Genomic DNA, 26,026 nt, shown 5'->3' on the forward strand with positions numbered 1-26,026 from the left:
TCTGCTAAATGGCCTCTTGAACTTTTTTGACGATCTTTGTCAGAATTTGATTTACAAGTGAGATATTGATAGTGAAAAATTAGTACAAAAATTTAGTAATTCATTGAATATTGTCTATCCAAGCTCATTCTTGATAAGACATCACAGACATAAATGTCTGCAAAACTCATATTTGTCAGAATTTGATTTACAAGTGAGATATTGATAGTGAAAAATTAGTACAAAAATTTAGTAATTCATTGAATATTGTCTATCCAACCTCATTCTTGATAAGACATCACAGACATAAATGTCTGCAAAACTCATATGGAGTTAACAAGAAAAACATATTATGAAACCAAGAAAAACATACTATGAAACCAATAAGTTACTGTACTACTAGCTGAGTAAGCAGAGAGTGTGGGAGCTGACAATCCATAAAATAGTTATTAAAAGTACGAGCAGGGTATAGGTGAATGTTCAGAGAAGAAAGTCAATTTATCTACATCTTTCTTCAATCTTGGGAACTATTCTCTGACTTAATCATGACCTTCCCTTTTACACCATTTTACTAACTGTTCACAAATTTTTCTGTCTTTTGATACAGATCTTTGTTTGGCTTCCATTCTTGCCCACTATTTTGTGTCTCTCCTGACTTTCAGTATCAACCTTTCCAAATCTCTATAAATTTTTCCCTCCTCTCCTCATTTTTTATCATATATCATGAAGAGGTAACCTTATTTTCTTCAAACTTGAGATTTATGTGTCTTGTTTACTGCTTTATTCTTACATAGAATTTCATTAAATTTGTATGTTAAGAATAAATTTTCAACTGCCATTCATATTGTTGCTTTTTTATTTTACACTGTTTGTAATTAATTTGTCTACTACCTCATTCAAATATAACTGTTTAGGTGCAACATGGGACATATGAATTGTCTAAAAGATCAGTTACACTGTTTTTCATTCTCAATAAGTTTAGTCTCAAGTAACTAACCCCTGAAGAAAATTTCACATTGCATTTTTATATGTTTCATCACTCAGAAAAACTAGCAGAAACGTTTAAACTATTAATGTATGCATACTGCTGGGACCAGCAGCTGATCCAAGATCTGTTTCTAATTTAAAGGTATTATACTGTGACTGTAATGCACAAGGAAATGTGCTGTTGTTGTTAAGTGAGTCTTGATTAAGAATCTACACATGCACTCTGTGTTTCACATCTGTGTAACTGCATAAAAACTCTGCTTGTATTTACCAATGTCACCAATAAAAGGATAAATAAACTGGAATCAACAAAAATTAAAGGATGCCAATTCAACTACTTATGGATATTTTCAATTTCAAATTATATTATAATTTATTTAGGTGTCAGATCCTTTTACAACAAAGAATTTTGAATATTAAACCTTTTCATAGCAAGAAATCGAAAATGACAAAGATATACTTTGTTCAGATTCATAATGTGAGTGACTTTTGCTACCAAACCAACTTATTACGCTAGTTGCAATATAAATAAATACTGATTATTCTAGAAATGTCTTGACAGTTGAAAAGAATGCTAGTATCAGTAGTTTGCTACCCCTGTTAAATATTTGTTACCGTCATTAGTTTTCTACCCCTGTTTAACATGAGTTTGCTGAATACATTGTATTTATACATAGTTTGTACATTATATTCTTTGCATGCCCTATAACTCCTTTGTTGTGCCCACATTCGGAGCTTGAAGACTTTGTATTAATGCAGCTAGATGAGCTATTGGTTTTCACTATAAGTGCGGATTACAGTTTGAATTCTGAATTAGTACTTCAGCTTGGTTTCCATACGAATTTTTCATTGAATTGTAGACTGAATCACTATTCCAGAAAGAAAATCTAAAATAAAAGATCAGTTTAGGTACTTTAGTATAAGTGTACTTAGGTTGAAATTGTTGAGTTATATTAAAAACCCATTTACAGCTTCTTTGTTGTCTGTTTCTTGACATTTAATCACAAATATTTTATATGTTTTAATAAAATTAACTTTTGAGTTGGGTGAATCGCATACAAAGAATTTGCTGGAGATGGTATTATTTCGTAAGTTCTAAAAACTGCAAGGTGTCAAGACTCGTATTACACAAGACATTCATACTTAACAATTTTCCTAAGGTTATAGAGCAATGGGAGAAGGGTAAAAGAAGATTAAGAAATGAGAAACTTTTTTTTAGATTGTGAAATGCGTGGAGCTCTCAGACTGTGAATTGTGTAAAGAACTAGTCAATGATAATCATCAACTCGTATTTGAAAATTTTGCTTCATTTTATCTTGCCACTTGCTGTATTATTCTGTAGTAGGAAATAAAAGTTAAGCATTTTATTTCACTTACAAAAAAGCTTAATGTATACGCAATTTATTTAAGGTTTTTAAAATAAGGCGGTGTCATAACTTCCACATTAAGCTCTTAGACTTGGCCACTTAACTTATAACTGGATAAGATCAAATTTTGACATTACGTTTCTTGTCAAAGTTGTTACTAGATATGTTAGTGGATGTAACATTCCTCCATATTTTTTTGCATACAAAAGTCTGTTTTTAGTATAGGACACTCAAGTGTGGATAGAGTCAATAGTGATAAACATTTAGTCTAGTTTGTTGCACTGATCTTCATTTCAGTATATGCGCTTTCATTTGTTAATGCAGTTTAGTGCAGTTAGCTCACCATGAAATAACAGTTTCTGGATTTAAATATGTTTCAGCATCAGCTTTTCTATATTAAAATGCGCTCATTTTTTAAACTGAGTTTGTTGCCAACTAACCATCATTTTATTCCATTGGAGTTTGATTCCATGAGCAGCAAATAAAATTGTTCATAGTCATATTTCCCGATATTCAGTTTTGAACTGATAAAAAATACACAAACTATTTTTTCCAATAACACTGTGGTTTTTAAATGATATTCCATGAAGTGATTTCAATCACTTTTCTATTCATACAAGTTATCTTCCAGTTATAACTTACATGATTATTTTTACAGATTTTTTGACCTGTTATCAGGGTCTCCCACCATTGCTCCATTATTTGAAAGCAGTATTTTATAATCCTCCCGAAGCATAGATTGACAGGACATTGACATTTTCTACACTGCAAAACAGATATTGGTATGAGTTCATAATTAGTATCATCTTAATCCTGACTTTATTTTTCTCAAACTAATTCTTCATGAAAGTCGCTGTTCAGTGGTGCAACACTGTTGCTGGGTCCTTGTAGACAACTTTCCCCAATATACGTAGTTATTCAATGAAACTTTTATTTTCTGCTGAACAATCTAGACATTTTTCATAGTGATTTTTCTGGCTCCCTGTTCTTTTTCTCATTTCCTTTTTAATCTTTCCCACTTTTGTGCCTCTTGGTTTAATGTTACATGTTCTTCCAACCTCTTTTCTCCTCTGTCTCTTTATTTTAATTCCTTGGCATTAATAAAGTTCTTTTTCAATTTAGGTTGATACTCTGAGCAACTAATCATTGTTCTCTAGCTTCATAAATTCCCAAATCAAAGCAGCTATAGACTATTAAATAGAGAGGGCAAGTTGAGAGCAAATGACCTAGAGAAAAACAAGATAAATTATTTAATTTTATAAAATTAGTTACATCACTAGTTGGTACAAAACAAGGATTTTGTGAAAACACAGTTAAAAAGAGAATTTTATTTCTCAACATAATTTCTATTGAGCTCAGAATTTTTGTTCCAGCACTATTCAATGTTGTTTTTGTCCAAGAAATTTATTCTCACATCAGCATAAATATTCACTTGCATCACAGATAATCTTTTTATTCAACAAAAACCTCTTGCCTCCAAGCCATTTTTGGAGCTAAGAAACAGAAAAAAGTTGTAAATAGTCTTCACGGGTTTGCCGCCAGGTCACGTTGTGCAAATTCCACAATGTTTCATCGGAGCAACTGTCCGACATCTTCAGGTGGTCCAACCTTGCTCACGGCTAGGTACAACTGATGGTATCTGCACACCAACACCCTGTTTTTAGAACAGGCATGTGAAGAATGCACAGCCACGGAAATCTCGCATGCAGAGTGATTTGCCCTATTCAAACTCCCTCTGTCGAAAATCGCAGAGCGGCTCATCTGCACGTGCACTGTATGCTGCGCTTGTCAAATGCATTGAGGCGTCGGTGTGCAGATACCGTCAGTCGTACCTAGCAATGAGCGAGGTTGAACCACCTGAAGATGTCGGACAGTTACTCCGACGAAATATTGTCGAATTTGCACAACGTCATCCGGCGGCAAACCCGTGAAGACTATTTACAACACATCCACTGGGAAAGCTTGAAGAGTCACAGAAAAAAAGTTACTGTGTGTCAAATTATGAGAATATATAGGTGGTAACTGGTTTGAAGCCCCATCTCATGCACTTGCAGTTTCACAACAGCTGTGTCCTTAGATGACAACCATTTTGATTTCTTAGATGACAACCATTTGATTTTTTTTGCAGACAACACTGTACAATTTCACATTTGAGAAATTTGCTGTTTTGACTACTGTTTGTTTTTTGGTTATTATACTGAATTCATGTTGCACGTATTGTCACACAATGATGCCATGATGCTAGTAGTCCATCAAATGATACCTGAATTTTCCTAGAGCCAAATTTGGAACATTCTTCAATTGGAGGACTTGGTTCACAATACTGTGTATTTGCATCAACATAAAATTCGTAGTTCCAAAAATGATCTCAGGAAAGGCAATCTCTTCCATTTATATCTGACACTAAGAATTGATCAGGAAAGTATTTTAAGAATGAAATTTTCATATAAACTAGTGGTAAAATAGTGAAATATTCTTGAGCAAGAAATGGCCACTGTGTTATTTTGGTTCCAAACAGTGCACTGAACGTTTTTATATTCTCCTAGATGTGTACTTGATCTGTTGTGGTGTAGAGCATGGTAACGTATAATATATTTGTGTGTTTCTTGTTTGGTAGCATTGCTTGAACAATAGAATGCTGTATGCTGAATGATTCTGATATTAGTAGCAAATATTCACCGTATGTAGCACAATAACAGTTTATTAACTGTTATGATTAGCATGAAAATAAATAAAATTTTGTAATTCTAGAATCATTATAACACATTTCTGCTTCTTAACTATTTTATGGTAATCCTGCAGTGATAAGTGTTCCTTTCACTACTAAAACTATTCTACAAATGTAAATTGTTTGATACAAATAAATAACATATTATTAGTCTTTAATACGAACTTCAATACTCATCATCACATTCAGTTATTTTAATAATTTACTTGTTTCTATCAACAGTGCTCCATAAATTTAGTGGATGAAGCTCGAGATAACCACACACAAATGATTGAACGTGCTGAAATTGCAAATCTGGTTCGCTCCAGAATGGAAAGCCTAAATCTGCCCAGTATAGATTATGATGATGTCAGTGAGAAAAGGAGTAACTTGTCTTATGTAATTATCAACCCAAGCTGTGATCTCAAACTTGAAGAAGGAGATATTATGTAAGTGTATTTATTGAAACATATATAACAAGGAAGAAGCAGAAGTTAAATATAAGTTCCCTACATGATTGTAGGTAGACATAACCTGCAGCCAATAGATAGGCTGTGTATGCACATATGTAACAGCTTAAAAAATTGCATGATTGTGTGCACCCATCTACAAGATGCAAGTCAGTAGTTGCCTTTTCTTGTTTTTGTTTGTTATTTCAGTCCTGTAAATTCCATTATTGCAATATTACAAGGACAGAAATTAATTTCAAAACTACCATGAACTATGTAGAAAATATTGTAGTGTGCCCAGTTCACACATCCATTGTAAAATAACTCAGGTATAAATGTCAGTTCCGAGTTTTCATTGGGAATGAAAGAAAAATGAAGAAAGAGTATTCAGATCTTTAAGAAAACAGTGTAGAAAAAGGAACACTGGTATATAATGAAGATAAAATGATGGGGAATGAAATAGGTGGGGTGGAGTTCAGGGTAGGAAATGCGGTGGCATAGACTTAATTGAAGATAACCAAACCATGTTGATCAACATACTCTGAAACTGGAAGGAAGATCATGCATTTATTTGGTTGTAGCTTGATGGTGGCCATATATACAAGTGAACAACTAACTGGGGCTACACTTATTATAACGTTGCAAAAACACAGTATTAAAATTCCCACCAACAAACATTTAAATTGTTTTCATATAAAGGAAAATACAGACACACTGAATGACATAATAATAATTTCACACAAACTAAATCACTAAGGGCACAGTCTAACAGTAAAGTGTTCCATAGACATGAAAAAACTAGTGTGGCTGAGGGCTTGGTGTGCTGGCTTATACACACAGTGCAGCATTTGCTGCACCATCTATGCCAAAGTCCAGCAGCCTCTTTAGGCTGGCTGTGGAGGTGCTTGCTGTTTAATTGTGTGTGCTTACAGTACAGGTTTAGTCTTCATTGGAAGAGGATAGCTGCTGGAACAGGAGTCATGATATCACAGGAGACTATGGTCTGGACTGGCATGGGGCATGGACAGGTGCAGCACCATTCCCCCCGGGAGAGGCCATAAGAAAGGACCAGTGATGGAGGTGCCATATCCATGTCCACCTCTGGGCAGGCACCTGCTGGCAGTGGTGGGACCCAGAATGAATATGGCACAGGAGTCATAGGAGGCGTGGACCATGGCTTTGTCAATGATGGACAACTACAGGTGCCAGCCAAACCCACAGGTCTAGAGCTCAGACAGAACTGCTGTGATTTAGGTGTCAGTGGGTCACCGGGCTGCAGCCAGAGCAGATGAAGCAGCATAAGGGGCTGGTGACCATGAAGCAGCTTCACCAGGCTATGGTCACCATGTGGAGGGAAACTATTGGAGATCAAAAATCTATCAAGGGCTTCCTTGGGAGAAGAGCAAATTGTATTTTTTCAACTGAATTTGGACGTATGGACCAGCCACTCTGCCTCCCCATTTGACTCAGTGTGAAATAGTGGGGAGATAACATGTCGAATGCCACTCTTTGTACAAAAATCTTCAAAATCCTGATAAACAAATTGCGGGCCATTGTCTGTTGCAAGCATATATGATAATCGTTCCAAAGGGGAAAAAAATTCTTTGTGGGAGCCATGGATGTGGACAGGTAACAAACCGCATAAGGAAATTTTGAGAAAGCATCAACTACAACAAGGCAATAGGACGTAAGGAAGGGATGCACAAAATCAGCAAGAATATGCTCACAGGGGCACTGTGGGGTGGGCCCTGGGGTAAGAGAGCCTGTGGTGCCACTTGATGGTTGATGCACTGTGGGCTGGCTGACACAATGTGTGTGATGTCAGTGTCAATTCCCAGCCAAAACACATGGTGACAGGCCAGCAGTTTTGTATAGAAACACCCCAATGGTCCAGCTGGAGAAGGTGCATGACATCTCACAGCAGCGCAGACATGATCACAACCCAAGGCACTGACTCTTCAATAGCCAAAAGTAATACATCATCAAGAACTGAGAGGCAGTGGCAGAGAGCATAATAATTAGGCAAAGCATCTGACACGTGGTCTAGTGGTTCATCTGGTCAGCCATGGAGGATCTGATGTAAGACAGGATTGGCTATGACAGCAGCCAAAATCCAAGAACTGATAATGGTAAAACCACCCACCGTGTTTTGGACTTCAGCAGCTGAATGGAAACACAACAGTTCATCTGTATGAAATGCTGGATTGGGGCAGTCAGCAACGAAGAAGGAGCGTCTGCATTACCAACTAGTGCTGTGGTGAATCTCATAGTATAGTGTGACAAAACATACACAGTGTATGTGACAGGCCACTTTATCTGGAAGAGATTCTAAAGGCTGGGAAAAAGAAACCAGCAGTTTATGATCAGTAATCAAATGAATTTTTGAGATGAAGAGGAAAACATGAAATTTTTTGGGTGCATCTGCAATAGCAAGATCTTCTTTTTCTATTTGGGAGTAGCGCTGTTGCACCGATTTAAGGCTTTTGAAGTGTATGCAATCAAGTGTTCAGAACCATCTGCATATTTGTGTGAGACAAGGGCCCCTATGACATACCGGGAGGCGTCTGTGGCCAAAACAAGATGCTGGTCTGCTTGGAAGGTAAACAAGCAAGGAGCTGAGTGTTATTTTGGCTTCGGTAGGGTAAAAACACACTTGCAGGCAATCAATTAGTGAAAAAGAGCTCCATTATTTTATAGAGCATGAAGATGCTAAGCCATCACAGCTGCATCAGGAAGATATTTATGGTAGCAGACAATCTTTCTGATGTTGCTAGGACATGGCAAAGTTGTAATGGTATTGACATACTATCATTACAGCTTGAGGGGACTTCAAATAGATAGACAATAAATAGCTGAAACAATTGCCTTTTATCAAAGTTAGTTTCAATCAGCTGCCTGCAGCACCATGGACAAGGCCCAAAGGTTCTGCAAGTGTTCACCTGTTGAGGAAATGTAGACCACAGTATCACCCAGGTAGTTAATGCATCCTGGCATAGAGACTGTGAGTTACTTCAAAAGTCATTGGAAAATAGCAAGGGGACTAGCTGTGCTGAATGGCAGGCACAGGTATTGGTATAACCTGAATGGGGTATTCACTTTGAGGATATGTTTGGAATCATCATCCAGAAGCAGCTGCAGGCAGTCTTCAGACAAGTCTATTTCAGAAAAATGTTGGTCCTCAGAAATCTGAGCATAGATTTCATTGTTATGGAGTAAGGGATATGTATCAATAATAGATTGTGAATTTAATTTTTGAAATCACCATAGAGACAGAGGTTTGCTGTTGTTTTTGTGACAATTACCAATGTAGTAGACCATTCACAGGTGACAGCACCCAAGGATGTAAGTTGATCAAGTTCTACTTTGACTTGCTTCCTAAAACAGCTGGGGTTGAGCAGGCATGAAAAAAACAGGAGCACGCTGTTAGTTTCAATGTTCAAAAATAGTGCAGAAAATTCTGAGCAGGGAGCATCCAGTTATTGGTAGGGAACTTGATAGGAAACCAGATGCACTTTGTCAGAAATAAAGAAGTCAAAAATTTTTAAGATGTCTAACTCGAATAAGTTTTCAATGTTAGCAAGCCCAAAGGCTGAACAACTGATTTATACAGTACAGAAGTAGAAATCTGTCCTAATATGGGTATCTGTTGTTTGTTGTAACTCACCAACCAACAAGGGACAAGGGACAACACTGATGATCCAAGATCCACGTAGCTTTGAGAATTTAACAAAGTCACTACTGCATCCGTGTGTCCTTGCATTTTTAACATCTTGTCCATAATGTGTACTTCAATATAAAGCTTGTCTTAGACTAGCATCACTTGAGAAACTGTTCACACCCATATTTATGAATGATTAATATGACTTAGAATTTCACACAGACACAATATGTCCCCTTTTTTTTATGATGGTGGCATGTCGTCTAATGCTTTTGGCATGCTCATGCTGAACAAAGCACTAAGGGCATGATGGGAGAGGGGCATGCAGCCATTGTAATGCTGACTGCTGTTTACCACAGCACTGCGTTACATGACATGGAGACCAGGATTGCATGGTCACATAACGGCATTCCCACTTCCCACCCCACTCTCCCATAAACTAACTGATGGTGGCTGAGGAGGAGAAGCAATGGCAACTACTTCACACCAGGCTTCTATCTGGTTTCCTCCTTCCCTAGATACTTCAAAAAACTGGGCAAAGAGAGAGGGATTTTCAAATTGTAAAGTGTGTTTACAGACTTCTCTATCAAGGGGCAAGTATATTATAGCATCACAAACCATCGAATCAGCGTAACAGTCCTGGTGAGCTTCAGTAACAATACACAGTGGTGGCAAAGTCCATGACGTTCTACTGCCCAAGCTCTGTATAACTGTTGTGGCCACTTTGGACAACAGTAGAATTCACCATGAGCAACAATAACACAGATATGTTTGCAATGATACTTAGAGAGCAACTGAAACATTACTTCAAAAGAAAGACTGGCAGGTTCCTGCAGTGAAGCTAGCGTACACGAAAGATGATAAACACGAAGGGAAAGAAAACCTTGCACACATTGGGGTTGACAACAACAAAGGCTTGGAAGTGTTTCTGAAGGTGTTGTCCCTATGCGCCCCATTCTCCCACAGTATCTTCATATGGAGGAAATGGAGGGTGGAGGGGGTCTGTCAATGGCAGTGAACCCTGGTGTGCTAACTAAGCTGCCAAATTGTTTAGTGCCATGGAGAAGGGCTGGTGTGGCTGATGACAGCTCACTGCTGTTCAACAAGAGATTGAAGAATTCCTTCCACTGCCATATTGGCCATAGTGAACTACGAAACAAAACATGCTGCATAGAATACTGCACTCACCATGTTGCATAAACACAATATTAAAATTCCCACCAACCAAATTTTAATTGACTTCTACGTAAAGGAAAATACAGACGCACTGTATGATGTAGTAAAAAGTACAAAGCATGAAATCATTAAGGCACAGTCTAATAGTGAAGTGTTCCATAGTCACGAAAACGTTAAGAGTGGCTGAGGGCCTTTCACTCTGACTTGTATACAGCAGTTTGCACATGGCACAGCACTTCCTGCAGCATCTATGCTGATATGTGATGGGCTCTTTAGACCAACCATAGAGACAAATACTGTTTAATTATGCACACTCACTGTATACGACTACAACTATTTCCCAAAAATGCCACAAACAAAAGTGCATATATAACATAGCTGCTTTCACAAGAAAATCTTCCGTATGGATGAGTTGAGGCACTGGGAAGAGCAGTACTACATCACTGTACTGGGACAAATGGTGAAACGCCAGATGGAACAGATTTGGGGGAAGATACTCCTAATTTCACTCCATGATGAAAGATACAATATTATGAAAAGGATATATTGCTATTCACCATAATGGTGAAAAATAGTCTGTCCTAAACCATAATAATGTTGATGTACTTACCTGGACTTGCCATTGTTTAATGATCAAAGAGAGTCAGAGTTGTTCTCTGTGGCAGTGAGTGAGTGTAATTGGAGAAGTACAATCTAGAGAAAGTATGGCACAGTAGATATGCTCATGGACAAGGTAAGGAATGTAATCCATTTCTATGAAAGTTTTGATAATGATATTGAAAGAGGGGTTGTTCATCACAGCAGAGGTATTGTCCACCGTTAGCAAGGCTGGTGATGCAAGTATGTAATGTGGAAAGAATCAAAGATATGGAAAGTGTTGGACTTTTATGGAATTGTCATACACACGGAGGGCAACATCTAGGAGACTGCATTTTAGAAGTATGAGGCACTTGTTCTAGATCATTAAGATATCATCAGTGAATTTGAGCTATGTAAGGGATTTAAGACTTGAGAATACTAGGAAGGATATTTCTAAGTGGAGCATGAACAGGTAGCGTGTGAGGGTGCGATGCAAGTCCTCATGTCTCCCCCAGAGGAATAACTACCTAAAATCTGAAGTTCCTTATATGGTTCAGACGCGTTGATGGCACCTTTACAGTCTGTGAAAAGAAAGATAAGAAGGATCTGGGATAAGCGTTTTCTACAACTTGAGAGGTAGGTGGAACTGGTTTCTTGCAAAAGCACATGGTGTCCTGTTACAAATGCATAGCATTGTACTCAAGTAATGGTAGCAGATCAATCTTCATTACTTGTCTTTCTGATTACATGTGATTATTGCCAGCTGCTTTATGAATTTTGAAGCCACAATGTCATCTGCAAATGATGAACACTTTGGTAGCCCCAGTATTAGTAGTTCAAGCCTGAAAATTGAAAACATAAATATGTGTTACAAAACTTAATGTTAAATGTAGGAGCAAAGAAGATTATTTACTGAATAGCAGAAGTGGTGAGTCATTGACAGGTGCACACAAAAGAAAACTTGTTAGGTTTTGAAATAAATATTTTGTTGAGCTGGAAAACACACATACACATACATATTTGCCCCTGAGTGGTTCTTCACTCTTAAATATTTACTACGTTCTACACTACTGGCCATTAAAATTGCTACACCATGATGGTGATGTGCTACAGACACGAAATTTAGCCCTCAGGAAGAAGATGTGATTTGCAAATGATTAGCTTTTCAGAGCATTCACACAAGGCTGCCGCTGGTGGCGACACCTACATTGCGCTGACATGAGGAAAGTTTCCAACCGATTTCTCATACACAAATAAGCATTTGACCAGCATTGCCTGGTGAAATGTTGTTGTGATGCCTCATGTAAGGAGGAGAAATGCATACCATCACATTTCTGACTTTGATAAAGTTCGTGTTGTAGCCTATCAAGATTGCGGTTTATCGTATTGCGACATTGCTGCTCGCGTTGGTCGAGATCCAATGACTGTTAGCGGAATACGGAATCAGTGGGTGCAGGAGGGTAATACGGAACACCGAGCTGGATCCCAACAGCCTCGTATCAGTAGCAGTCGAGATGACAGGTATCTTATCCGCATGGCTGTAATGGATCGTGCAGCCACGTCTTTATCCCTGAGTCAACAGATGGGGACGTTTGCAAGACAACAACCATCTGCACGAACAGTTCGATGATGTTTGCAGCATCATGGACTATCAGCTCATAGACCATGGATGCAGTTACCCTTGACGCTGCATCACAGACAGGAGTGCCTGCAATGGTGTACTCAACGACGAACCTGGGTGCACCAGTGGCAAAACGTCATTTTTTCAGATAAATCCAGGTTCTGTGTACAGCATCATGATGGTCGCATCTGTGTTTGGCGACATCGCGGTGATCACACATTGGAAGTGTGTATTCATCATTGCCATACTGGCATATCACCCAGTGTGATGGTATGGGGTGCCATTGGTTACACGTCTCGGTCACCTCTTGTTCTCACTGACGGCACTTTGAACAGTGGACATTACATTTCAGATGTATTAGGACCCGAGGCTCTATCCATCATTCGATCCCTGTGGAACCCTACATTTCAGCAGGATAATGCACGACCGCATGTTGCAGGTCCTGTACGGGCCTTTCTGGATGCAGAAAATGTTTTACTGCTGCCCTGACCAGCACATACTCCACATCTCTCTCAAATCGAAAACGTCTAGTCAATGGTGGCCAAGCAACTGGCTCGTCACAATACACCAGTCACTACTCTTGATGAACTGTGGTATCGTGTTGAAGCTACACGGGCAGGTGTACCTGTACACGGCATCGAAGCTCTGTCTGACTCAATGTCCAAGTGTATCAAGGCCGTTATTTCATCCAGAGGTGGTTGTTCTGGGTACTGATTTCTCAGGATTTTTGCATCCAAATTCCATGAAAATGTAATCACATGTCAGTTCTAGTATAATATATTTGTCCAATGAATACCCGTTTACCATCTGCATTTCTTCTTTGTGTAGCAATTTTAATGGCTAGTAGTGTACCAGAATTTTCCTTACTATATTTAAAACTTAATTGTGATCAGCTAAACCATTTACAGGCTTTGCTATTGGTGAAATGTATCTCTTAGGTTTATGTTTACTATAATTTGGAAGTAATTTTTTTTATTTCCTCAGGGAGCTTTTGCTTAAAGAAAGCTATCTTTGTTCACTCTCATGCCCTTAGGACCTTATAGTTTACTGTTAGCAATACAGGCTATGCTACTGTGCAGCATTCACATACTGTTTGTATTCTTTTCTCCAGTGCTCACTGATGTGATTCCATAGTTGTTGCAAAATGTGCTTCTCTGGTTTTTCATGTTCCAATACAATAGTGGTCATAATATGTGAGACATTGCAGTACCATTGTTCTATCTTACAATTCTAAAAATTTTTGAGACCAAAACAATAAATTTCAGAGTCATCTTATTTTCTATTTTTTGTAGAATTCATTTCCTTTATTAAATCTATTTTAACATAGCTAATTTTTGTTCTAGATACATAGTACGACCCAGCCCTTTCTCAGCACAGAAGACATTTGAACGTCACAACAGCCGCCGAAAGTCAAATATTAGTTTCTGCTCTCAACAACTGGTACAACAGATGGCAAATTCTGCAGCTGGTAGTCGACGCGGCTCCACTATTGGATTGTCTGGCTACACACCAACTCCAAGACCCCCTCCACTTGTAACAACAAAAGCAAACTCCCTTTCCCTTCCAGATAGTCCTACAGTTGCTGGATGTGCCGCAAGTCCCAGTCCTGCAGGATGCTACAGAGCACGATCCAACTCATTACGTGTTGCTGACGATATACTCTTGCGTCGTTCAAACTCCCTGCGTCAGGGATTGGCGCCCTCTGGTCCCACAAGACGAAAAAGCAGCCTAGAAGACCTAGGTTTTTCCTATGCTTCCAACCATAGCAACCCCATTAAGATAGCATTGAATGGAAGCATTGGTCTAGAGGTGACACCACCAGAAGAAGGAAGCTCACAGAGTGAAAACAGCTGTAGTAACCTTCTCAGTACTGTAGCAACTGGTCTTTCTGTTGGTGGCAGCCCTGCAGGTGGTAGTGGGAGTGTTGGCATCAGTGTCAGTTGTAACAGTGGCATATGTACCAATACAGGTGCGAGAAGTAGTGGAGGATGTTCAGGAACTGTAAATAGTCAAGGACTGGGTATTTGTGCACAGACTCCAAGTTCACTTGATGTGTCAAGCCTTGTCAGTTGCAGTGTAGACAGTTGTCAGCCTCCTCCGTCTCCCGGCCCATGTGCCAGCCCAACCCCTCTGGCTGATCCCCAACACCTACAAGGTACACTTGTATGATATCACCTTATGTGGGGGAGGAGATTAAGCAGTGTAGTCCGGAACAAGTGGCTGTAAACTGATTGCTCCTCAGCCCCACAGTGATAAATTCTGAATAAGAAAAGTATAACAGCTGAATCTACTTCAGTACCTTGAAAACTATACTGAACTGTAAGAGTCTATGTGCAAAATGAGTGAAATGGTACTGTTAGTACTTAGCTGTTGACAAATAACAACTTTCTAGTACAACTTAGTACATAAAATTAAATAGGTGCTACTTTGAGATATTTTTAATTTACTGATAAGTGAAGAAGAAATGAGTCATTTTAAAACAACATATGTTGTTTACAGATAACTACAGAAATTAGGGCATGTTTTGCTTCCTTGATATCTGTCTACTTCCTCTTGTTGCACATATTGCCTCTTCACCAGACAGAGACTGTTGATATAAGCTAAGAAAAATATCAGATGGGCTAAGTAGAAAAGGAATGATTCTTCACCAGCCCATCATTTCTATTTTTCTCAATTATCATTCTCTTGGCTGATATATTCTCCGGTGTGGCACCGAATGAGTTGGAAATGGGAACAAATAGTGTGTAGCTGTAAGTTATCTTGAAGACTTTTTAGAAACTGAAAACTATTTGGTGTGCTGCATAGCAACATCATTGCCTTGTAAATATCATCTATTACATACCATATGTATAGTGTACAGTGATACAAATAAGAGTGTGCATTTAAGTGAAATATATAAGAAGTTTGTATATTTTGTTTACTCTGTAGCAGAAATAATTCTGAAGCTTAAGACTGAAGTTGTAACTATTAAAAATATAAATTTATAATGAAATATACTCTCAAATAGCATATTATTTAGAGAAAGAGCAACTGTTTTATCAAATAATTCTTAGTTTTCTTAAAATTACTTCTAATGTGGGAATCAAGCAAATATCTGTGCATAGTGTTTCTAATTGAATTACCAACTGAGAATCATTTCATTGCTGCACTTATGTATGCAGATTGATGAAGATGTGTAGAATATGTTAAATATAACATATCATAAGCAGAACATTATGTGAGAAATATGTAAGACCTTTTTTCTTTGCTGTTCAAAGTAACTCAACAGTTTGCAGAACTTATACTACTCTCAATATCATTATCTGGCATATATTGCAGAACATTAACGCAGTCTCTTCACTCTGTTTTTAATTAAATTACTCTCCCTAAAGTGTTCTTGGCAGTTGGTAATATGTTATTTCAAATGATCTCAGATAACACTTTTTCCAACAATGTTTCCTCCCCTCCCAGAAGTGACAGTATGTATTAATTAACAACACACATTGGAATTGGCTAGGAGACAACAAATTATCAGCCCTAAAATGAAATTTTGTTTTCTTTAAAAAATCAGCAGCATCTATGCATGGTCTTCACATTTGCAACTTTCTGTTTTGTTGCTAATGAAAATTTGTTCTTCGATGCAAGAGTTCAAACTATTGTTTGTATTCTGTAATTCAGAATTATGTATCAATCCACATTTTCCTTGATAAAAAGAAAAACTGGGTTAATGTTGTAAAGCCATTAAAACCAGTCAAGGAGTAAATTATTATCAGAACAATTTAATTTATCTATTGAAGCTGTTCAGTTAATTTCTTTAGCATTATTTAGGTAAATGTAACCAATTTAAAGATAATGACTATTGATACAAAACTCAGTCGAAGGTATGTGCCCATAGCATGATTGACATTTAACTAAAGAATCAGACTATACTCTGCTGTCTGGATTAGGTGCTCAATGAGGTGCTTGAAATTGTATCCATAAAATACATGTTATGAAGTGGTGAAATAATTTATGATATCCTTTTACTTCCAACGCCATCTTTCAACAAGAACTATAATCATATTTGCTCTGACAGTGTGTGGTGGAGAGCACCACAAATTAATCCCCCCCCCCCCCACTATCCTGTTCCACTCATGAATGGCGCTTGGGAAGAATGATTGTCGGTAACCTTTATATTAATTATAATTTCTGAGATTTTAAATGTGTGAGTTGATGCCTAAAATTATCAAGACACAATAAACAAAATGGGCAACCACTACTGTAATTGATTGGTGTGTGACACATGTAACATCATAGAAAATTTAACTGTTTTGAGGAACACCACTCTTGTCTCCAATTTAAGTTTTGCACATCCTTGAATAAACTGCCCAGCCTTCTGGTACAATCCAGTCAGGTAGTTGTCAGCCTCCTTCAACTCCTGGCCCAGGAGCCAACCCAGCCTCTCTGACTAATTCCCATCACCTTATTTATATAGATGGGGCCTTACTAACATTTTAGTGACACAGTTCACTGTGACTACTGGTGTTTGCTCAATAACTGCTGAAGTTATAGCAGACTGTCATATCAAACAGATTGAGGGAGGAAATCAAGTTTTCAACTATAGACGTTTCTAGTGAATGTTCAGCTAGGCTAAAGGCATAAGATTGAAGAGACAGAAACTGCCAGTTTTTTTGATATTTGAAAGGAAAAAGTGTGAATTTTGGTTGTACAGCAGCAACTATTTCTTTCAATGTTTCAGCCACATGGTACTAAATTAGTGCCATTGTCATTGCTTACCTTCCAGCAGAACATTTGCCCATCTCAGACTCAACAAACTACACTTCACTTCTCGTTTGAGTCAAAATGGAAAAATATTGCCCAGGAAAGCATAAATGTTGCATACTATTTTGCTGAGTAATTGTAAATGTGATGTATCACACTAAGAGTCATATAATTTTAACCATCTTCTTGAAAAAATGACTTATGTAATAAATGTTCTGTTTCTTTGCAGGTACATATCTGCAGTCCTGGTAAACATTGATATCTGCATGCCTTGGTGTCAGAGTGCACCACTAGAGGAGCTAACAAAATGGCACAGCCTATTGATGTAGAGGAGATGGGCTGTGCCATTTCATTTTGGCTCATCTAGCAGTGTAGTGTGGTACTAAGGTATGAGGATTTCAGTATGTACCAGTATGGGAGACATATACCTCAAACATACAAAAAATTAATATTTTTTCAAGGGGATAACTGAAATTATATGATTACCCTCATACATCACACTCATTATACACAATACATTTTTCAAGTGATACAGCAATAGTTTGCTTCACATATACAGCAACAGCCTGACTTTTCTTCTGTGTGATGCAAAGAGCCCACTCACTTTAGATGAGCTTGAACTATAATTGTAGCTGATGTTCAGCTATTCCTATCTGACTCAATACAAATCCTTGTCGGAGCTACAAAATAATAAAGCACAATATATCATAATATAAGTATGCCTGTAGGTGAAATGATAAAACTGGATTACATTACAAATGTAACATTTAATGCTTTGGTTTTTGTATACTGAAGTATCTCCAGTTTTTTATTTTTAATTGATGTGATTGGACAATATCTGCCAGGAATTACATTATTTATAAAAAGTGTGATAAGTTCATAAATATTTTACCAACTTGGCCATTTTCAGTATTGATGGCAGAATTATCAAGCAAAGTCATTCTTGGCACAAGTGATCAAATCTGTGATGCTAGATATTACCAAAATAATGGTATTACTTGAAAATACTTATTTGGTAAGTGCAGTTCCTCCATTAGAGAAGCCATTAAATTGTGGTGACACTGTTGTGATCAGCTCAAAGATAACAGAATACAATTTTATTGCTTAAAGAATGTTGAATCTCTCCACAGTGTGCAGCATATGGTAACTGATGACATGGTCCATGTGTTATTGCACATGGCATCCCATTTGGTTATTTATTTATGCATTCATCATTATTGTAACACACATATATCCCACATGGAACACATGGTATAAAATAGAAGTCCTAATGTCTTATACTAATTTACTCATTTTCTTCTGGCCACTTAATATGACAATAAGGGAAGTGCGCAAATTGTTTACATTACTAATTGACTCTGTGTATATATATCACATTACAAGAGATTTCTGTAGAGCAGACATTTCTGCTTCAATCACCAAATAAACTGAGTCCATTTGGAGTATAATGCTATCTGTTCTAGGGCTGAATCCACATTCTCCATTCCAATCATCAAAATCACAAACACAACAAACTTATGCCATGCAATTCTACCCAGGTCCAAAACAAAAATTACAAATAGTATTTGAGAATCTCAAATGATGAGATTTAAAAACCACTAATGATTATTTGAAGAATGAAAATAATAAAGGCTACTGATACACAAACTTTTCTGTCCTTTGAGAAATTTGCAAGACAAGGATGAGTACCCAGATTCTCCTAAATTAATATGAGCACTCAGAGTACATTGTAAACATAAGTAAATTCCACTAAAATGTTGCTTCAAAACATAATTTCACTGAGTCATATTTATGTAAAAGAATAATTACAGTCTCAGTTATTATTTATGCACATGTTTTATACAGTTACAGAAGTTTTTGCAAAATTGCAATTAATCTAGCATAAAACAAATAGTTATTGAATTACAGAAACTTTGTTTTCCACCATTAGTATTATTGTGATGTGTTGTCACTTTTGACTTATTGTAGTGTTATGTACAATTCCTGTTGTACATATCAGGAGACAAAGTCTGTGTCCTGCTGATCATCATAAAATATGAGGCAGAGGTCGTCCAACACTACAGACACTTTCATATTCGTAAGGTGCCACTGATTACACAATAAAAACATAATGCTCTGTGTTAATATGGTCACTATCAGGCACTTTGTTGAGAAACTAATGAGATGGCTCTTTACTTTTCATTTCATATTCATGGTTGCATAGAGAAGAATGAAGTTTTATACATAGGTTTCCCAAAACTTTATAGGCTTCAAATTTACATGATTTTTTGAGAGCTTTCACAGTTTATTAAGCAAATTTATACAAAATTGTATAATATCTTTGTACGTGACTTCAACTTCATACAATCCTTTCACACAATTTTTTGGTTAAGTTGTTATGCTGATCTGACAAACACCTCTTTTTGAAAATTAACATTATTACATGTCTTGTCCAATTGTTTATTTACTTCCTTCAACTAACTTATGCCACATATTGTTTCTCTATTTAAATACCAAACTCTTCTCCATTTATGTCTCTCATTCACTTGCTTAAGTAAAGCAGGCATCACACTTTGTTAAGTGTTGTGCTTACAACTGAAAAACAGTGTATGTCATTGTCTTTATGCAAGATATTGCAGTCTACGTTTATTTTCTACATCAGGCCATATGTAAAGAAAGATCTAAACAGTTTCCACCTCCTTGGTCCTATCATCTCCTCCCCTCTCTCATCTCTCACCCTCTTTATTTGCAGCCCTCTGCCAATTCATCCGCCTGCCTTTCCCTGCTCTTCTCCCTTTCTGCTCCTGTTTTCCCTGCACCCACAAGCTCCTGATGCTGTGCCTGTTGGCAGTCTAGCCCCTACACACTCCACCAGACAGCATTTATCTCTCTGCCCATCCATACACTACTATCCCTTCCCCTTCCCCACTCACTCCAGAGTGTTGCTTGCATCCCATATGATAGTTGCATTCCGGCCTGATATGCTGGAGTTCGCAGTCGCGTGTGTGAGGTGTGCTTGCCTGTGTGTGTGAGTGTTGTGTGTGTCTCTTTTACTGATGGAGGCTGTGACTGAAAGCTTTATGTAAATGTCTTTTTAATTGTGCCTGCTTGCAACTTGATGTGTCTTCTTTACGGTAAGTAGCAATCTGTCTTTTCCTACATTGTTCATTGAAAGACAACTGTGGCAGATAGGAATATGACACAATATATGATGTATGATGGTATCAAAGAGCCAATGGATAATGTTTACTCTCATTATGAATTACAGCAGCCTCCAAGACATATTTTCTAGCATATTTCACATAAAGGGAAGACTCAAAGACTCCTCTATTCTTAATTTATTTACGATCTACCAGGACTTCCCATTACCTATATAGACTGATGAGAGATGTGTAAGATATTTTGTGTTGGAGGAGAAAATAATTTTTCATTTTCAATTGACAGTTTCTTTTGTTGTGCCACATGAATGTTATTTCAGTTATTAAATAACTGTATGAGGAATGACCCTCACTTAAGGAACAGATGTAGTATTGAGCAGCCACCAGATAAAAATGTACTGGTAACCGGTTGCAGTTTAGTATGAATGTCCTCCTTCAGACTGTTCACCCCACATATTCTCGTAATGTTGTAGCCAGATTGAGGTGAGTAATGAATCACATCATACTTTTGGCATTACAGTCCAGTTGAGCTGCAGTGCCAGGAAGAGAGGGATGGTATATGTATGTTGGCATTCAACGAAGGAATGTGGAAGTCCAACAGGCAATCCGTGCTTTCTGCATACCTTAAAGCTGTTCAATGTGCCCTTTGGTCACTGAGCAGTGTCCTTTCCTCACATTGGTATTTAGATTTTGCTCTGTATTTCCTAGTAACATACAATATGTAAGATTCAGCCACAATAACAGTAACTATTCTGATTAAAATATGTTTCTGTGGCGTGTATATGTATATATCTGTTAGTGTGCTATTCACATTTTTTATATGTATGAGAATAGACTACTGGCATCTGCTCAAATTCTTTCTCATGTTTGACATGTTGGAATCACCAAGAAACAGGAAAATGTATTAAAACTGGGAACACACTGTCAAAATATCTCAGCTTGAAATAAAATTTAATCACTAATGATAATAATGGAGCAAATCACTAACGATAATATAGGAGCAAAACAAAAAAATAGACTTATCATTGTCTAAAATCAAGAGCAAAATTCTTTATTCTGATGAAAAAGTCTTTAATGTAATGCCCATTATCATAATGTAAAAAATAAAAATTGTGTGAATATGGATCTGGGGTTACAAATTCAAACAGTAATAATTGCACTGTACATAAGTGAGAAATTTGTACTAGCATATAAACATGAGGCTGAGTAGTGCAACTGGAAAATCTGGAGTTTTTAAATACCTGTTTTTTGTGTAAGTAGTTTACATATAGATAAAGTAAAGCAAACATATATGATAACTATTATAAAAACCGACTACCACTACTAATAATACTGATAGTTGCAACAGCTGTTTATTCAAGTCATGATGCTCTAGTTAAGTTCTTGAAGATGTTGGGAGGTGTGATACCAGATGTATGAATCAAGAAAAGAAACAGTATTCACCAACAATGGGACTGTCAGTTGCTCTAATCTGATTTGCAAGAAAAGTTTGAGTTCTATACAGATTTCAGATGGGTGAAATAGAAAAATGACGATTAATCATAAGTTTTGTAAAAAGATAAATAATTTATCACAGTGAAGGTTGACTTCAATTCTGTGTAACATACACAGCTCAAGTATAAATATACTTAAGGATAGCCATAAAATAAAATTATAGTGACTCAGTTGTGCAGAAATAAAGAATAACTTTTGGTTGAGGTACATTCCTTAACCATATTTTCTGTTGAAATAATTTGATAAAAAATTTTTCGTCTGGTTACACATCCACAAGCATCACAGTGTAGTCATCTGCTAGTTTTCAGTTGTATATCACAATCACAGTAATCAGCTGAAATGTGGAGAGAAATAACTAGATGTGCAACATCATGTTTTCTTGGTACAAACATTGATTCATTAGATTTCAGCTGTCCTACAGTAATAACTTCAGTTCTTCCATTTATTTTTTCGTGGAATGTTTCCAGGTAACTTCACCTGGATGAAATGAAAGTATTTCATTGCTCTGTTCCAAACATCGTAAAATATATTCTTTGTTACTGTGGAACAGTCCAGCTAACAATGCCAGACATGCATTTCTTTTCTTCATGTAACTGTTGCGCACTCTGTGAAACTGACAGGATTACTAGAGAAAATTTTGGCAACTAAAATTTCATCTACATCTACTTAGTTTGTTTCTTCTTTTTTCTCTCCCCCCCCCCCCCCCCCTCTCTCTCTCTCTCTCTCTCTCTCTCTCTCTCTCTCTCTCTCTCTCTCTCTCTGTCTCTCACTCTCTCTCTCTCTCACACACACACACACAGACACACACACACTTACTCACTCACCCTCTCTGTTGCTCTCCCTGTTTACAGTTCCCCTTCATCTTGGTGGGCATGCGCGCGCACGTTTGTGTGTGTGGAGAGAGAGAGATCCATTCAAGAGGGTTGGTCAGATTAGTAAATTAATCATTTTGTAGCTGGATTAACTGTGGGGGTTACCTATTGTTTGTGTTCTCAATAATGTTATCCTTTATATCTGCCGCTCTGTATTAAAGTAGCAGTTGTTCTCAAATTAGCCACTATTTCCTTCGAGATATTAAAAAATCTTGACATTAAAAAGTAGTGTTTTTCATAAAATATATTTTTGACAAAGTCACTCACAGGAAAACTAGTCTGAGAACAAAACTTAAAATGACAAGATAAAATGTTGGTTTACAAAGATATTTATACTAACAAATCATACTTTCAAGTAAATCAGACAGACATTGGCACACAATCTGTGACTATACATTATTTACAAGTGAATACCACATAAAGCGAATTCCCACATTTATACCAGAAAAATATTGTGTATACTCTTTCTGAAGGATAATCCTTGTCATTTTGCCTTAATGTGACATGTGTATTGTATATCAACGTGCACTGTAGATGTGCAATTTTTAGATGTACATTATTACTAAATTAAAATATATTTTACTGGCCATTTCTTCCCAGAATATTGTAAATACGTTTCATGTGAAGACATCTTTTTCTAATGTGTATGTAACTTTTATTTTAATTCAGAAACTGTGTCCATTCAAGTCACAAGTTCATTTTTTAGGTTGAGCTATTATAATAACCTTTACAGTGTATAGCTTATTTTCATATTTATACATCATATTTGTGAATTTAAAGAAAGGTTGTTATATAAATCCATAAGTAAGTGTATATTTTATATGTACCTATAGTTGAGAGTCAAAATTGTTTTATAGGGCATATTACATTGTGCATTTTTTAATACAGTTGCCAGACATATGCTTTGCAATTTGCCTGAAATTGTTGTGTGTGTGTGTGTGTATGTGTGTGTGTGTGTGTGTGTGTGTGTGTGTGTGTGTGCGCGTGTGTGAAAAAGAGAGAGAGAGAGAGAGAGAGAGAGAGAGAGAGAGAGAGAGAGAGAGAGGGATGAAGATGGCTGCAAGTGCCATACCTGTATGCAAAGCAGAAATAGTTACATTATCATTAATTGATCATTGTTTTGCCAAGTTTGTAATAAGTGGCTTCTTGACTAGCATTGTAAATAGCTTAAAAATATGTACAGTGTGAACTAACTCCTATTTATGAGAGTCAACTGGAAGGTACTGAATTTTAACATTTGCAGCTCAAGACTGATAGTATGATATTTTGAAATGAGGATTTCAGGAAAGAGAACAGAAATTATCAGATAATCTAAATAAATAATTTAATTGCATTCTTGTGTGATTTGTTTTAATATATGATATAGTGTACTTCAGATTGTCTGTGAATATTCTGTGAACATTAAAACATAAATCGGGCATTTCCTTCCTGCAACAGGAAACAAGTACTTGACACTCAAGTGTATGAACTGGCCTAAAATAACAGTTCTTACAAATGGTTTGTTCTGATGTGTTTACTGGGTTTGTTACAAAATTGTCTCAGAAACTCTAAATACATCACAAGATGCTATCATTATTATATAAAAGTACTGCAGCTGTAAAAATGCAGCATCCCAAGAGTCAAATCAATTTCTTTTAATTACTATGCACTCCACAACATATTAAATGGCAATGTCGTTCTTCAGATATATTTGTGCACTGTGAAATATTTTCTTATTGTCACAATTTTTCTTTATCTTTGAATAACTTTGTCGCCATATCATTTGTTTTCCATTTCCACCATAATGTTGCCCCATTATTATAAATTGTAAGAATTAATAATAATTAAATAACATGAGGTATTTCTTTTCACACTATGTTACCTTTATGTTTAACTTGTTTGAAGAAATTTAATTTAAAGTGGTGTGGACCTCCATGAGAATCTGGAAAGCAAAGAAAATGCTAAATGTTATAGAATGTAACACACATTGTAATACATGTATTAAATATATTTTCCATTGTACCTTCCACTAACAACTTTATTTTTACATATTAAAAACACATTTAGTAATGTCCTTTCAGAAAACATGTAATCACTTATACATGACTGTCTCACATAATTAATTATCATACAAGTGAATCACAGGGAATAATCATTTGAGAAAACTGTAAAATTACAAGAATACAGTAGGTACTTACATTTGAGAGTGTTGCAGATTATATTATGAAAAGAATGGTTGCTACTCACCCTATAGTGGAGATGCAGAGTCACAATAGGCACAACAAAAAGAGTGTTGGAAAGTAAGCTTTCAGCCGACAAGGCCTTCATCGGAAATAGACAACACACACACACACACACATGACCGCAGTCTCTGTCTGCGGAGATCAGACTGTGAGCAGCAGCCCATGATAAAAGAAGTAACTGCATGGGTGAGGGGGGGGGGGGGGATAAGGTGAAGGCTGGGCTGGGATGGGGAGGGGGAGAGATAGGGGGTAGGGGTGGGGGTGCTAAAGTGCTGGGAGCATACAGGGATGAGGTGGAGAGAGATAGGACAGCTAGCTGCAGTCAGGAGGTTGGATGGAGGGGGGGGGGGGGGGGGTTATATGGTGAGTAGTGGTTATTATTTTTATAATATTGTTGTATTCCATCCTGGATTTTCAATTGTTTTAAGTACTGCAGATAGATACATTTAGAAATAGAAAAAAAGTATACATATCTTTTGTAACTGTTAGCTCATCCCTCAGAGAGGAAAGAGGGATTAAGTGCATTCTGTAGCATTAGTCCTAGGCACTTTGTTGTGTTAACAGTGCTGTAGTGGGCTTCTTAGTCATTTTATTTGCAATTCACGGTAATATTTGCTGTTCCATTGATAAAAGGATTTTGGCTACATCTGTTGTTGTATGCTGCAAGTCAAGGAAGAAAGTCTTTTGTACAAACACAAATTTGTACAATTTTGTAGTCTTGGTTGTTACACAATACATATGTGGTGTAAGTAATAGTTCCTGGTCTCTCATGCTGTGTTGTGTCTTGGAATTTTGTGAATAAGGCTTTCAGTACTGTACTTTGACACTATTTTTTAGCATCTCCATTTGCACTTAGTAGAGCATTTCTATAATAATAATAATAATATTTATTCAACATCGAATAATCAAATACAATCCGTAGAAATAATACAGTTTCAAGACATAATACAGATTCTTCTTCTGAATACGTTAGTTTATAAATTACAAACTAAAGATTTGTTTGTATTAATAAATTTTACATTTTGATGCATTTTACAT

The 26,026-nt window shown here is 36.9% G+C and overlaps 1 protein-coding gene across 1 annotated transcript in view; it reads left to right on the forward strand.

The window, feature by feature from the left end:
• Positions 1–22,584, forward strand: part of LOC126340649 (potassium channel subfamily T member 2) — a 1,715,804-nt gene extending 1,693,220 nt beyond the window's left edge. Inside the window, exons 26-27 of the mRNA XM_050001706.1 lie at positions 5,284–5,489; positions 13,867–22,584. Of these exons, the coding sequence (XP_049857663.1) occupies positions 5,284–5,489; positions 13,867–14,692 (1,032 nt within the window). The 3' untranslated portion in view covers positions 14,693–22,584. The remainder of the gene's footprint in view (positions 1–5,283; positions 5,490–13,866) is intronic.
• The last annotated feature ends 3,442 nt before the right edge of the window (positions 22,585–26,026 follow it).

The sequence above is a fragment of the Schistocerca gregaria genome, chromosome 1 (assembly GCF_023897955.1).
Source record: "Schistocerca gregaria isolate iqSchGreg1 chromosome 1, iqSchGreg1.2, whole genome shotgun sequence".
NCBI classification, from domain to species: Eukaryota; Metazoa; Arthropoda; class Insecta; order Orthoptera; family Acrididae; genus Schistocerca; species Schistocerca gregaria.